General features: G+C 45.9%; 1 protein-coding gene across 3 annotated transcripts in view; it reads left to right on the top strand.

The window, feature by feature from the left end:
- The window catches only part of ncor2 (nuclear receptor corepressor 2), a 122,752-nt gene that overhangs the window by 34,817 nt on the left and 74,225 nt on the right, over positions 1-13,710 (top strand). For all 3 annotated transcript variants that reach the window (XM_081610510.1, XM_081610509.1, XM_081610508.1), the window contains exons 4-5: positions 987-1,164; positions 9,794-9,976. In XM_081610510.1, the coding sequence (XP_081466636.1) occupies positions 987-1,164; positions 9,794-9,976 (361 nt within the window). The remainder of the gene's footprint in view (positions 1-986; positions 1,165-9,793; positions 9,977-13,710) is intronic.

Below are 13,710 nucleotides of genomic sequence, written 5' to 3'. Positions count from 1 at the left end.
AATTTGACACTGACAGCAAGGGCTTTGACCTTGTGGCTTCTGTCTCCTGGGTAGGGTCAGGGGGGAAAAAAACATTTGGTTCGAAAGAACAAAAAGCCGTTTAACAAGTGGCTTAATGAAAGTATCAGCATCTATTTATCAAGTGAATTTTAACATCTGCGTAGAACTCCTTTCCATTGCTTATTTTAATTTGTTTTGTTTTTCACCTGGTTCCTGTTGATTTGAATGTGTGCCGTGGCTGTAATTTAACTAAAGTAGCCGTCTCACTGGGAGTCATGACTACATTACAAGGGTTTCGTCTAAGAGAAGGCATTTTCTGATGCAGAGTCCTGGTCGGTTAAATCATTCAAATAAACACTAAGTATATGCTTTTTTTTTTAAACCAGGTGTTCTAACTCTAATACCAGTCATTTAAAAAAATATAATTGAATGCACTCTGGTACGTCCCTGCTCAACATGCTAAGCTGACGTTGAGAACGAATGGCAACAAAAGCTCCCAGCCATGAATCTTGTCATTTCATGACAAGAAAAGTTGCCCAAAAGACGAGTTGGATTTATGATCTTTCTGCTGCAGAGTACAACAAAAGAACTTTTCTCCTGAGAAGCCAGTCTGGATGAACAACAACATAAACGAAACACTGTTTACATCAGGCTAGATCACCATTTGTTCCCTTTTTTCACAAACGGCATGTCAGTTCGGTACAGTGGGCCATGATTATTTATTTTATTTTATTTTTTTTAACATAAGTCTATCATGAAATGCCATCCAGCTCACTTATGTGGTGTTTCTTTTTATTGTAGTTTAAGCTGCAAAACATGTCTGACTGTATTCAGAAAGAATACTCTTCCACAAATATAACTGCATCTCTATGGCAACGCAAATGTTCTGCGCAGCTTGTGTCCAGCGCCTATTAGGCGTTAATTAGTAAAAAGCAATAACCAAGCACAAAAACCTTTTTGCTACAACTATCTTATCTTCCTTTCAGAGGACAAGAGCAGCACATCCGTTACGAGCACATCTACCTGCCGGAGGCCCCCAGCCAATCAGAGGTGGACTACGCAGAGATCAAACGTCCTCGTTTGGAGATGGGATCGGACTCTCTGATGAGGCCTCTGTCCCACCGTCAGCCGTTATCTCTCGGAGGGGCTGAGGACATGACGAAGGTGAGAGACGTGTAAAACGCATGTTCTTTTTCTAACTTCGCTCGGTGTTTCACTATGGGAATCGCCTCAGCGTGACCCAACTACGGAAGCTCCAATGACATCACGTCTGTCTGCGACAGACAGGTTGAGCCGTGACTGTGGCTCCACCCACCATCCAATATCACGGCCAACCTACCCCTCTCAACTCATTCTCGCTTTCTTCCCGTGTGAAGAACTACAACAAAGCTCCCTCAGCACATTCAGGCTAGCTTGGCTCTGCTTAACCGTTCTTAGGCGTTCCGTAAAGGAAGACGCCGCTGAACGCAGTACCAGGACAGGCCTGGACTGTGCTGGGTAAGTGCTTCCATAGAAGCATTTTATTTCTTCGTTTGAAGCAGCTGTCGCGTCAAGGCGGGCTGCTTTTATAGCTACTGTTTTAATTAACAGAGTAACTGTTGGCTAAGCTAACGCGTCAAGGCGGGCTTGGTAGCAGCTTAGCGGTACATCGCTAGCATAAACAGTTGTTAAAGTTCAGCTAACGTGTCGTGGCGAGCGGACTTTTATCTTCAGCTTTATAGCTAACGTGTTACGACGGGCCATAATAAGCTTTCGGCATGGCTACGGCTCCCGCCCCCACCAAAGGGTCGGAACCGACGGTTAAAGAGGGTGTATCCCGCTCGTGCCCTGCGTCATGCGGTGCCTTTATTTCGGGCAGGGACCCGCACCCTATGTGCATCGTTTGTATGGGCGCTAAACACGCTCAGGCGTCGCTGGCCGACCCTCAGGGGTGCCAGCATTGCTCGTCGATGCCAGAAAAAATCCTGGAAAGGCGTCTGAGAGTAGCTGTAGCTAACGGCCAGGACCCGTGCCTCTCATCACCTTCAGCTGTTGCGGCGGGTGATAAGCATCAACCGCGAGCCTCTAAGAGCTGGGCGGACATGATGGAGGAAGAGTCCTCGCCCATGCCCCCTCTGTTTGAGGGTCTAATGGGGAGTGGGGAACTCGAAACAGGCTTGGAGGAGACGGAGTGTGACGCAAACTCCGACCTCCTCGATCTGGAAGACATGGAAGAAGAGGAAGATGACGTCTTCCCGACTCAACTGTCCAGGCCGCCCAGCGGAGCGGAAATCGCCTCCCCTGGGACAGTGACCTGTATGATGTGTGCAGACGGGCTGCTTTAAAGCTGAACATCCCCTGGCCAGCAGCCCAGGACGCAGGCGGTACAGAACGCGACTTGTATGATGGGAAGAGACTGCAACCAGTCTTGCCATCGGCTAAACAGCTTTTACCAGCTGTTCCTGCCTGCATGAGAGAAATGAGCCGTTTCTGGTCTAGCCCATTTAAGAGCAAGCTCCCCACCAAGGGCTTCTCTAAACTGGAGGTTCAGGGCATGGGTGAGTTGGGGCTGGTCGAACCTCCAACAGTGGAGCCTTCAGTGGCTTACCACCTTCACCCTAACCGCAGATCTGTGTCAGCATCTTCAAGCATCTCGCTTCCAGGTAAAATAGATCGCCTCACTGCATCTATTTACCAGCGGATGTACAAATATGCTGCACAATCAGTGTGCTCGCTTAATGCAGTTACACTGTTGTCAGCCTATCAAGGTGAAATCTTGGAGGAGATGGGTCGTCTGCTGGACTCGGGGTACCAAACCCCACCCTTTGGGATGAGATATGTGTGGTGAACGATCTTATTCTACGTTCCTCTAGAGGTGCCGTTCAAGGCTGTGGTCGTGTCATGGGACTGGCAGTCTCAGGGGAGAGGGCCTTATGGCTAAACCTGTCAGGTCTGAGTGACTCCCAAAAGGCTGAAATTATGGACTCGACCTATGACCCCTCAAAAGGTCTATTTGGCCCCTCCCTGGAGAAAATGAGGGAAATAAGTACCCTCAGAAAACAGGAGGGAGAGGCCTTCAACCTTTGTTTGCCTCGTAAACCTAGCCAAACTCCTCCACCAGGACCGAGACCTGGCTTTGCAGCTGCTGCAGTGAGAGGACGGCAGGGTGGACCTAGGGCTCCAAGAAGGCCTGCCGCACAACCTCCCCAGCAAAGTAAATCTGAGAACCCAAAACCATGGGGTAAGCATTCTTTTGCAGCGGCTGCTGCAAAAAATCGTCCATCTTACCCCATGGAGGGGAAAAAGAAGCGGGCCACCTAGCCCCTGTCTTTTTTCCACAACTTCTTCCTCGGAAGAGAGGGTTTTCAGACAGCAGAGCAAACCTCTCTGCCCAGTGTTCAAATTCTCCTGTGGTTCTCAGTTCATCAGGAGTCCTGTTAAATTCTCCTCCTCGTGTTCAGAGAGAGGAAATTTTGAGACAGACAACACAGTGTTTTCCAGCACTTCAAAACTGTCATGTAACACTTCACAGCACTTTGTCAGTGTCACCAAGCACTCACCAGTGCCCCCTCACACATTTTTCTGTTCTGGGGGAATCAAAGGAAATAAAAGAAGCTTTTCTGCATCCAGGCATGTTGCCGAGGGCAGGAAGCCCCCACAAAAAAAGAAGAAAATTGCAAAAATAAATCCATGTCATACCCCTCTGTACCCAACAGAGGGAGCTGGCGCTCTCTGCATGTCAGCAGAGCTCAGCAGTGCAGAGGGGATGACGTCACCCATCATGGCGGGCCCCCTCTCTGCTCAGGCAGAGGAATGGCGCGCATGCGCAGTCTCCCCATGGGTTTTGACGACAATTTCCAGGGGGTACAGACTGCAGTTCGCTGTGAGACCTCCGAGATTCAACGGAGTGCTCGTTTCGGTGGCCAGCGGGGATTCGGCCCACGTCCTGGAGGACGAGATCGCATCCCTGCTAGCCAAACAAGCAATCAGAATAGTGCCGGAAGAAGAGGTTCTTCAGGGCTTCTACTCACGCTATTTTCTCATTCCAAAGAAAGACGGCGTGTCATTACGGCCCATACTGGACCTGCGTGTGTTAAACAAACACTTACGCAAGTATGCATTCAGAATGTTAACACACAAGACGCTATGTCGCTCCATTCGTCCGGAGGATTGGTTTGTAACCATCGACCTCTCCGATGCATATTTCCACATAGCCATTTACCCCCCACACAGAAAGTTTCTCAGGTTTGCTTATCAAGGCACTGCCTACGAGTATCAAACGGTCCCGTTCGGGCTGTCATTAGCCCCGAGGGTGTTCAGCAGGTGTGTGGAGGCGGCGCTGTCTCCGCTGAGATCGAGCGGCATCAGAGTTTTTTCGTACATAGACGATTACCTCATTTGCTCTCGTTCGAGAAATCAGGCAATCAGCGACTCTCGGGTGGTGTTAACCCACCTCATCAACCTGGGGTTCAGAATAAACCAGACGAAGAGTCGCTTAATTCCTGTGCAATGCACGGAGTATTTGGGTCTCAAAATAAACTCCCTCTCCTACCGCGTTACGTTATCAGAGGGGAGAACCCTGTCATTCGCTCAGTGCATGGCGCATTTCCGGCTGGGGAAAGTCGTTCCATTCAGACTTTGCCTACGGCTCCTCGGCCTCATGGCGTCAGTGATTTCCGTTGTCCATCTGGGACTGTTACGGATGAGGGATTTTCAGCGGTGGGTCGCTTCACTACGTCTATGTCCCCGCCGTCATCTTTACCGCAGGGTGAGAATAACACCTGCGTGCGTGGCGGCTCTCCGACAATGGGGAGACCCAGCGATCTTCGCAGTGGGGATGCCCCTGGGTGCGGTATCGTCCAGGGTTACTCTGACTACGGATGCGTCTATGACGGGCTGGGGTGCAACTATGATGGGCAGAGCTGTGAACGGTGTATGGTCGGAAAAGATGTCACGGCTCCACATCAACATGCTAGAACTACGCGCCGTATTCCTAGCTTTGAAGCATTTCATGCCTTTGATGGTTGGCCGCCACGTCTTAGTAAAGACGGACAACTCCACAGTGGTGGCGTACATCAATCGTCAGGGCGGGACCCGATCCATTCAGCTTCACAGATTGGCCAGGGAAATAATTATGTGGAGCAGCACCAGATTTCTGTCGGTTCGTGCAACGCATGTACCAGGAATTCTGAACAGAGGGGCCGATCTGTTATCCAGAGGCAGCCCCCTTTACGGAGAGTGGAAGCTGCACCCTCAAGTGGTGGAGCAGATATGGCAGAGATACGGACGGGCTGCCGTAGATCTCTTCGCCTCATGGGAAAACGCTCATTGTCCACTGTTCTTCTCCCTGTCGAACCGAGACGCACCTCTGGGCATGGACGCGCTGGCTCACTCATGGCCGAATGTGTTGCTCTATGCGTTCCCACCTCTGAGCCTGATATCCCCAACTCTAGTCAGAGTGAGGGAACAGGGCCTGTCCTTAATTCTGGTGGCCCCATGGTGGCCATCGAAGCCCTGGGTGGCAGAAATAATCCAAGTTCTGTCAGCACAACCATGGCCCCTTCCCATTCGCAGGGACCTTCTGTCTCAAGCTCAGGGGGAGATTTATCATCCACATCCAGATCGTCTGGCTCTCTGGGCCTGGCCCGTGAAAGGTGGAACCTAAATGCAACAGGTCTCCCCCCAGAGGTCATCGACACCATCCAGAATTCAAGGGCTCCATCAACTCGTTTGCTTTACAGTGGTAAATGGCGAGTTTTTGAGGAGTGGTGTGTGGAGAGACAGGCTATTCCTTTTCAGTGTTCTGTGGTGGAGGTCCTCTGCTTTCTACAGAGCTTGTTGGAAAAGGGCAAGGCCTTTTCAACTATTAAGGTTTATTTAGCTGCAATCTCAGCTTGTCATGTGGGTTTTGGTGATAAACCTGTGGGGCAGCACCCTTTGGTGTGCCGTTTCATGAGGGGGGCGCGGCGTAAGCTGCCCACCTCTAGGCTCTTCATGCCATTATGGGACCTCACTCTGGTACTGGAGGCCCTTTGCCATCATCCCTTTGAACCTTTGGAGGGTATTGGTATGAAATTGCTTACATTGAAAACTGCACTGCTCTTAGCTTTAACTACTGCTAAGAGAGTAGGTGAATTACACGCACTGTCTGTCAGTCCTACTTGCCTACAGTGGGCACCAGGGCTTTCTAAAGTGTGCTTGAGACCCAATCCTGCTTTTGTGCCCAAGGTGATGGAAACATCATACAGGTGCTCAATGGTGGAACTGCTGGCATTCCATCCACCTCCTTTCTCTTCAGCAGAAGAAAAGAGGCTTAATTGCTTATGTCCAGTGAGAACTTTGAGGGCTTATGTTGACAGGACAGCTGACTTTAGAAGAGCTGATCACCTGTTTGTGTCTTGGGCCACTTCTCATAAGGGCAAACCTATCTCTCGCCAAAGGTTAGCACACTGGATTGTGGAGACTATATCTCTGGCATATAGATGCTCAGGGTCAAAGCCACCTGAAGGGGTGAGGGCCCATTCTACCAGGAGCATGGCCACCTCTTGGGCTCTGTTCCGGGGTGTGTCTGTCCAAGACATCTGTACTGCAGCCAGTTGGGCTACACCACACACGTTTGTGAGGTTTTACAGGCTGGATGTGGCCCAATCATCATTGGCGCACACAGTGCTTGGGGTTGGCTCTTCAGGCTGCACCTGAGTCCTGAATATTAATTGCTGCCAAGCATTGCTTCGGGGTCAGCATGCAATTCGGGAGTTGGCCATATCTCCCATAGTGAAACACCGAGCGAAGTTAGAAAAAGAACGTTGGGTTACTTAACGTAATCCCTGGTTCTTTGATAACAGAGTGAGGTGTTTCACCAACACATCCCTTCTTGCATGGGCACGGAAAGAAACCTGCTTAGAATGAGTTGAGAGGGGTAGGTTGGCCGTGATATTGGATGGTGGGTGGAGCCACAGTCACGGCTCAACCTGTCTGTCGCAGACAGACGTGATGTCATTGGAGCTTCCGTAGTTGGGTCACGCTGAGGCGATTCCCATAGTGAAACACCTCACTCTGTTATCAAAGAACCAGGGATTACGTTAAGTAACCCAACGGTATCAATTTAGTGTGTCATACTGAATTCACCTGTAAGAATTTATATTAATAATTAATATTCTATTAATTTGGAGGATTTGGGATTTACGGGTGCATTCACAACAGCCCTGTTTAGTTTTCTTTAATCGAACTCTAGCTCATGTGCCTAGAAAGTCTGGTACGTTTTGACAGGTGTGAATATCTAATCGAACTCCAAAAATGCAAACCTCGGTCTCGTTTTGGTTGAAGTGAACTCTGGCCCATATTTAGACGCCAAGCGGACTAGAAACCGCGCCAAAAAGGGCATTATGGGTAAATGCAACGAAACCATCACAAGAGTCGAGCGCTATTGAGACAAATGGCTCGTGATTTTTTTTTACCAGAACAAAAGAGGAATTCTACACCCACTAAAATCTGATGCTACTCCGTTACATTTTGCGAAGAAGTCGCGTTCGTGTCTTCTGAGGTTTTTGTGTCGTTTCCTTCAGCGGTTCTTGGTGCAGCGCCACCACAGGCGAGGATAGGAACAGGTTTCTCAAAGGGGTTTGGATCATTTGACACAGTGCATTGTGAAAATTAACCGCACCATGTAAGAAATATTGCAATTTTGGCCACCAGTCGAACTGCGTCTACCAGACTATTGGGTCTGAAAACACCCTATAAGACGATCCTTAGAAGTGATAATACAAAATTTAGATTCTGCCCCCCCCGAAATATAATACCGTATCTGTTTAAGATTTAACTTATTTGGATAATCCGACTAGACTCTTTAAGAAACCTAAAGGATTTCATTAAACTTGTCGCAGCAGGGGATGCAGAAGAGGATTCTGCTCTAGATCAGAGATGAATCTTTGGAGTAGCAGAGGAGAAAAACCAAGGGAGTTGTGAAACGGCAATTAATAAATAATAGAGCTGACCTAGATTTCAAAAGACTGAAGGGGATGAAGCTGCGAGCAGCAGATCAGAACAACTTGCTTGCCGTGCGGAGCTGCTGATTGTGAAGCGTCCCTGACATGACAGAGTGCCTCAAACTGCCAGGAGAGGCAGACCGCCAGAGAATGGTAAACAGATACAGTAATAACACAGGAGGAGGAGGACGAACGGGAGGGGAGAGTATTCAGGAATCCTTGTGCTTTCCCTTAAAGCAGCAAGAGCTGTAAACCTGTTACATAAGTGTAGTCAGATGCAATCACTGCTTGGAACAAGAGCGCAATACAATAGCTTGATAGAATGCAGGAAGCAATGTAAAGAAGTGGCAAAGGGCAAGGGTAGAGAGGCATAGATGATGAGGGAAGGGGAAAGGGAGGACTTGGAGACTGACAGGAAAAGAGGGAGTGAGCCAGTAGTATCTGACAAAGCTAATGCCTGGAGCATGACTCATATAGAATGGGAAACAGGCGGCCAGAAGCAACAGCTCTGTTGCTGTACGCCAGAATCTACAGGCGGAGACGGTCTGCTGCTATTTACACTTCAAGTTTCAAACCTGTTTTTTATTATTATTATTATTGCTTTTCAAATAATCTCAACTGAGAAAAAAGGTGAGGATGAGGTAGAGATGTTGCCTGGACTCCCTGCTGACTGCTTCACATTAAGTTGTTGCACTTTGAATTCAGAACATGGCTCAGATACACAGGTAAACATTTTGCTCCCTCTTTGGCTGAACATACCAGTCAACAAAAAGCGGATAACTTTTATTGTTTATCCTTAGATACATTTTAATCTCCTTAATTCAAAAAAAAACTAGTCAAGGCTGGAATTATAAGCAGAAATGAAACGTTTTAGGATTTCTAATCTGTCCTCAGATGTTTTCCGGGATGCTGAGTTTTAACACGGGTTACGAGAATGGTGCCTTGATTCACACTCGGGGTTGTCAGATTAGACAAAGTCAAAACATCCCGCGAGTGCCTTTTCCTAGTTTGACTTTTTTTTTTCCTTCTTTTTTGTGTGTGTTTGTTTGTTTCTGACTCACTGGCTTTGGCAACTGTGGGCTTCTTAATCTAGGACAGCCGCTCAACATCCTCTGGCTCTGACATTTTCAATCACAGCAGGTCTACAAGGCTGTAATGCTGCCTGCCTAGTCCAGATTAGCCCACTTACATAACCTTCATTTCAGATGTTTAAAAATAACGCAGAACAAAACCCAAGCTGGATGGCTCTCACTCCTACGCGCGCACACACACACACACACACACACACACACACACACACACACACACACACACACACACACACACACACACACACACACACACACACACACGTACGGAGGACTGGCTCCATCGTGGCCTCATATATTTATAACATCAGAACAAACACAGTCGTTCATCGGGAACAAATGGATTCTTCCCCTCCTGCACAAGCGTGCCCATTACGTTGTTTTGCATTTTGTCCATTCACTAACTAATATTGTTATCAGCTTTCATGAATTAATGCTATGTTACACATCTTAATTAAATCTTCGTAACACAGTTTGAGAGTAGGGCTGCAACTAACGATTTGTTTTGGTAATCAATTATTCTATTGATTATTCTGATGATTAATCAGTAAAAAATGGCACATTATGCAGATTTTTAATGAGCGTTATTGGTTTAAAAACAAATGTGAGAACTTTTCCTCCAAACCTTGACTCAATTATTCAACACTGACTACAGATTCTTTCAAACATATCTTCCGGTTTCTCTACTTGTGAAAATCTCTCTTGAGCTCGATGTAATGTTTACCTTTGCTACATTCACAGGAGCGTGGAAGTGCTATCGGGAAGCTGGAGCCCATCTCACCGGTGAGCCCAGTCCACATGGACACCGACTTGGATCTGGTTCCGGCTCGGTTCTCCAAGGAGGAGCTGATTCAGAACATGGAACGCGTGGACAGGGAGATCACCATGGTGGAGCAGCAGATCTGCAAGCTTCGCAAAAAGCAGGTGGGTGCTCCGTTCGATCTGGTTGGAGATAATTTCTGATTGCTTTGTGGTTCCAGGAGGTTCTCACCCAACTCAATTTCATCTCTGTCTCAGCCATAGTGTTGATATTGTCTTCTTTTCGTCTAGTTTTAATATTCATGAATACGAGTTATTTTCGTGATTGTTTTTTTTTTTTGTTAGCAACTTGAAAGCAGAAAATTTGTTGAAATACTGACAGTATCTATTGTCTGTCTTATTCATTTTTTATAATTATGGCCTTGGTAGGCGTTCCTAAATCAGAAGATATAGTCGTGTTTTAAAATGTGATATTATTTTTGATTTGGAGTAAAGCCTGTGAGTTGAATAGATTTTTATTTTTTATACCATTTGCTATTTCTGAGCTGGGTTTCTGAGTATTTATTTCCCATGTGAACTCTCTGTCTTGACATCTTTTTTTAAAGTGAATTCTCATTCCATTGTGATTGCCCTTTCAGCCATTAACCGCCATTTGGATCCATTATGATTTTATGTGTTCGATCAACCTAAATTAGGCTGCAGTTTATCCTAAACACTATTTATGACGGAAAACTTGACAACCTGAACAACCTATTAGAACTGGCAGAGTCACACTGTGGAAATGCTTTTTTTCCTCCCCCAATGGGGGGACATTTAAGCTGATTAGAGTTGATGGGAAGATAGGTGGAAAATCAAGGAAGCAATCTAGTTAAAGGTTGCAAAAGACTTGAAACCTGGGCAAGAAGGTCACCTAACTCCAGCACAATGTTCAGTTTGAGTGATTTTGGAAAGAGGAATAGACCAAAATGTCACTCTGTAGGTGTGATTGTAGGATCTAGATTGGACTTTATGACAAGATGGGGAAAAGTTTAAAGGGTGTGAATACTTTTGCAAAAAACTGCAGAGTGAATTTCTGCATTCAAGCTTCTGTGGTTTGTTGCTTGCCGTACTTTGATTATGCTGAACAATTTTCGGCATCTGCTTTTCTTCCCTCTCTTTTGCTTTTTTTTCTTTTTGCTACGGAGAAAAATCAGTTAAATATATATGACGCTATAAATAACGGCTTCCTTCAGGGAGCCAAAGCATGGTGAACATTTTGTTACTGTGAAACCGCTCATATCCCGCCAGTCCTGCCACGCTGACTCTCAGCGGGCTGCGTAGTGTTTTCTAAAGAAGCTGTAGTATGAATAAACTGGCTTTCATCCATCAAGCATGCTGTTACATCAGACTACTACTAGGCCTGTCACGATAAACAATAAATCAATTAATTGCACAGTAAATTAAACCTATCGACCTCATTTTAATTATCGGCTTTGTCGTCTCTTCCTGTCTTTTTTTCTGTTGATGACAGTGCTCTCCACTGACCCTCCCTTCCTCATTTCCTTAGTCTAATGTCCAGCGCACACTACACGAGTTGTAGGCCGACTGTCGGCCCATTTTCAAAACCCACGACACATTAGCCGACAGAAATCCTAGGTATAGCGGTTTGATTAAGTTCGTCATGTGGTGTCCAGCCACATGGGCACAAAATAATGGCTACAAGTCAAGTTAACTAATTTTAAAATCAGGCATTAATCAATGCTTTACTAGAATCTACCTGTGATGCATGTGGCTAGAGTCCGCGTAAAGTTCTGACTGAATGAAAATCATTATAACTAGAGGTGTGCCGATCAATCGGCCACCGATCATAATCGGCCGATTTCTGTAAAAAAGTGTATGATCGGTGATCGCCGATCACGGTCTCTTGTTGCCGATCACACAAACCGATCACCTGCATCTCATTTCGCAGCCTGCCTGTGCAGCTGGTCTCCTCTTTCCTTCACACTGCGCAAGCACGCAGCAACAAATCCTAAGTGATGTGTAACTATAACACACTGAGTGATTGAGGACGTTTGCGTGTTGCGGCAGAAAATTGAAGCACGTCAAAATACATCAACACAACAAATCTAATATGGCATCAAAACAATACCATACTTGACGGAGTTTGACTACATCGAGGCTCACTGCAGTAAAAAAAGACATACGGAGCGATCAGATAGCAGGTAAAGCAGCGCGCAGCTACAAACATTCATCCGGATTAGCATTACTGTCGGAAAACTAAACAAATACCCCACAAAATTATTTAAGTCTTCGAGCTGCGATGTAAGACGCTGGTTCTGTTCTCTCTATTGAACCGCTGCTATGCGCTACAGGTAGTGATATTTCACAGACGGAGCGCCGCTTCTGCTCCACCTGGTAGTGACTCTCACACCGAACCTCTGTTTAAAGCGGCAGCATCTAACTTAAAAAACATTTATTTCACATACGTATGAAAACTTTCGCTGTCCTAACATGAGACAAATAATCTCTGAAAAAATAATTGATCTTTTCTGCCTCCTCCCTGTTCTGCATAATTACTCCGCTCAGTCAGAAACAGCCAATCAGAACTAGCAGTAATCAGCTAGCCGCCATGCTATCAGGAAGTTTTCATTCAGTAACTCAGGTGGCTTAAGGTGGGTCTTCATTGTAATGGAACCTGTATTTGCCTTTGAATGTTAAGTTTTATACTTGAATTTCTTTGGCAATGTTGAGAGGTTTTATTTTGACTTTTTGCATTATTTAGCCTCTTCAGAGCCTTCATATGTTTTCAGTCTGTTAAAGAGTATTACAGTTAGCAGTACAATTTGCACAATGCCTGTTTTGTTTTTTTCTTGGAAAAAGTTATTAAAAACAAGTTTTTGTCTAGATTAAGGTGAATTTATGGTTCCTTTTTCCACATAATGTAACCGGTAGTGCTTATGATTTAAAAAAAAATTAATTATGTGATCGGTATCGGTGATTACTTTAAAAAAGTAAATGTATGTGGAGGAAAACTGCTTAATACACTCATTAGGGTAAAAAAAGTCCAGTTAATCCTTCAAATGCAGCTTTTGGCACCTCGAGGAACGACGGATATAGATGTGATTACACCTATTCAAAGTGCTGCATTCCAAAGATTTCACAAGAAAAATCTATCTGCTCTGGTTGGTGGGTTTCGCTCACATTCAAGGATACCACCTACATTTTCACAACGTTACCAAGTTAAACAGCACGTACGCTGTATGCCGACCGCCCCGTTTTGAAGTCTGGCTTCACAGTTAATTATTCCGAGCACAGAGAGGAACACCTGAGATGGAAGAGCAAGTAAGCCCTGTGGAGAGGTTCATCAAAGCTTGGTGGAGGAAAGCAGAAGCCAGGCAGGACTTGGACTAAGCCAGGAGGAACTCTTCAGACACTTGAAAGCCGCAGGGCCCCCACTGCAGAGGGCCAAACTTGACCTGAGACATTCTGCCTTGGTCGCTGTTGGAAGCACTGTCTCTGCCTGCATTTCTCTTATTGTTTGGAAATGATTTGATAGAACTGCTAATTTCAAAGTTAATGTTGAGTCCTTCAGTTCAAGAATGGATTTTAGGAACACACCAACAGGAAAATATTAGGTTGTTTAAGAATATTTATGCTTTAACCAAAAAGATAAAACAAGGAATCCTTTTCTCTTCGGTGAATAGAAGAAACTTTTGATTATGGAAGCTTTTGAATGATTAAAAGCTGCTCTCAGAACAAATCTGCAACCCCCTCTTAGGTTCCCGTAATGGAGAATGTTTTTCCGGATATTGTTACAGTCCGGCTCGGGCTGAGCGTTAAAACATCTGCACTAATTAAGCGGCATGATAAACTATTTTTTAAAGAGTTCTGGCAGATTAAGTGAATGGGCAGGAGGCAGA

This window comes from Poecilia reticulata, chromosome 9 (assembly GCF_904066995.2).
Source record: "Poecilia reticulata chromosome 9, P_reticulata-male-v2, whole genome shotgun sequence".
Lineage (NCBI taxonomy): Eukaryota > Metazoa > Chordata > Actinopteri > Cyprinodontiformes > Poeciliidae > Poecilia > Poecilia reticulata.
Note: the sequence above shows the minus strand (reverse complement) of the source record. Positions and strands in the feature narration are given on the sequence as shown.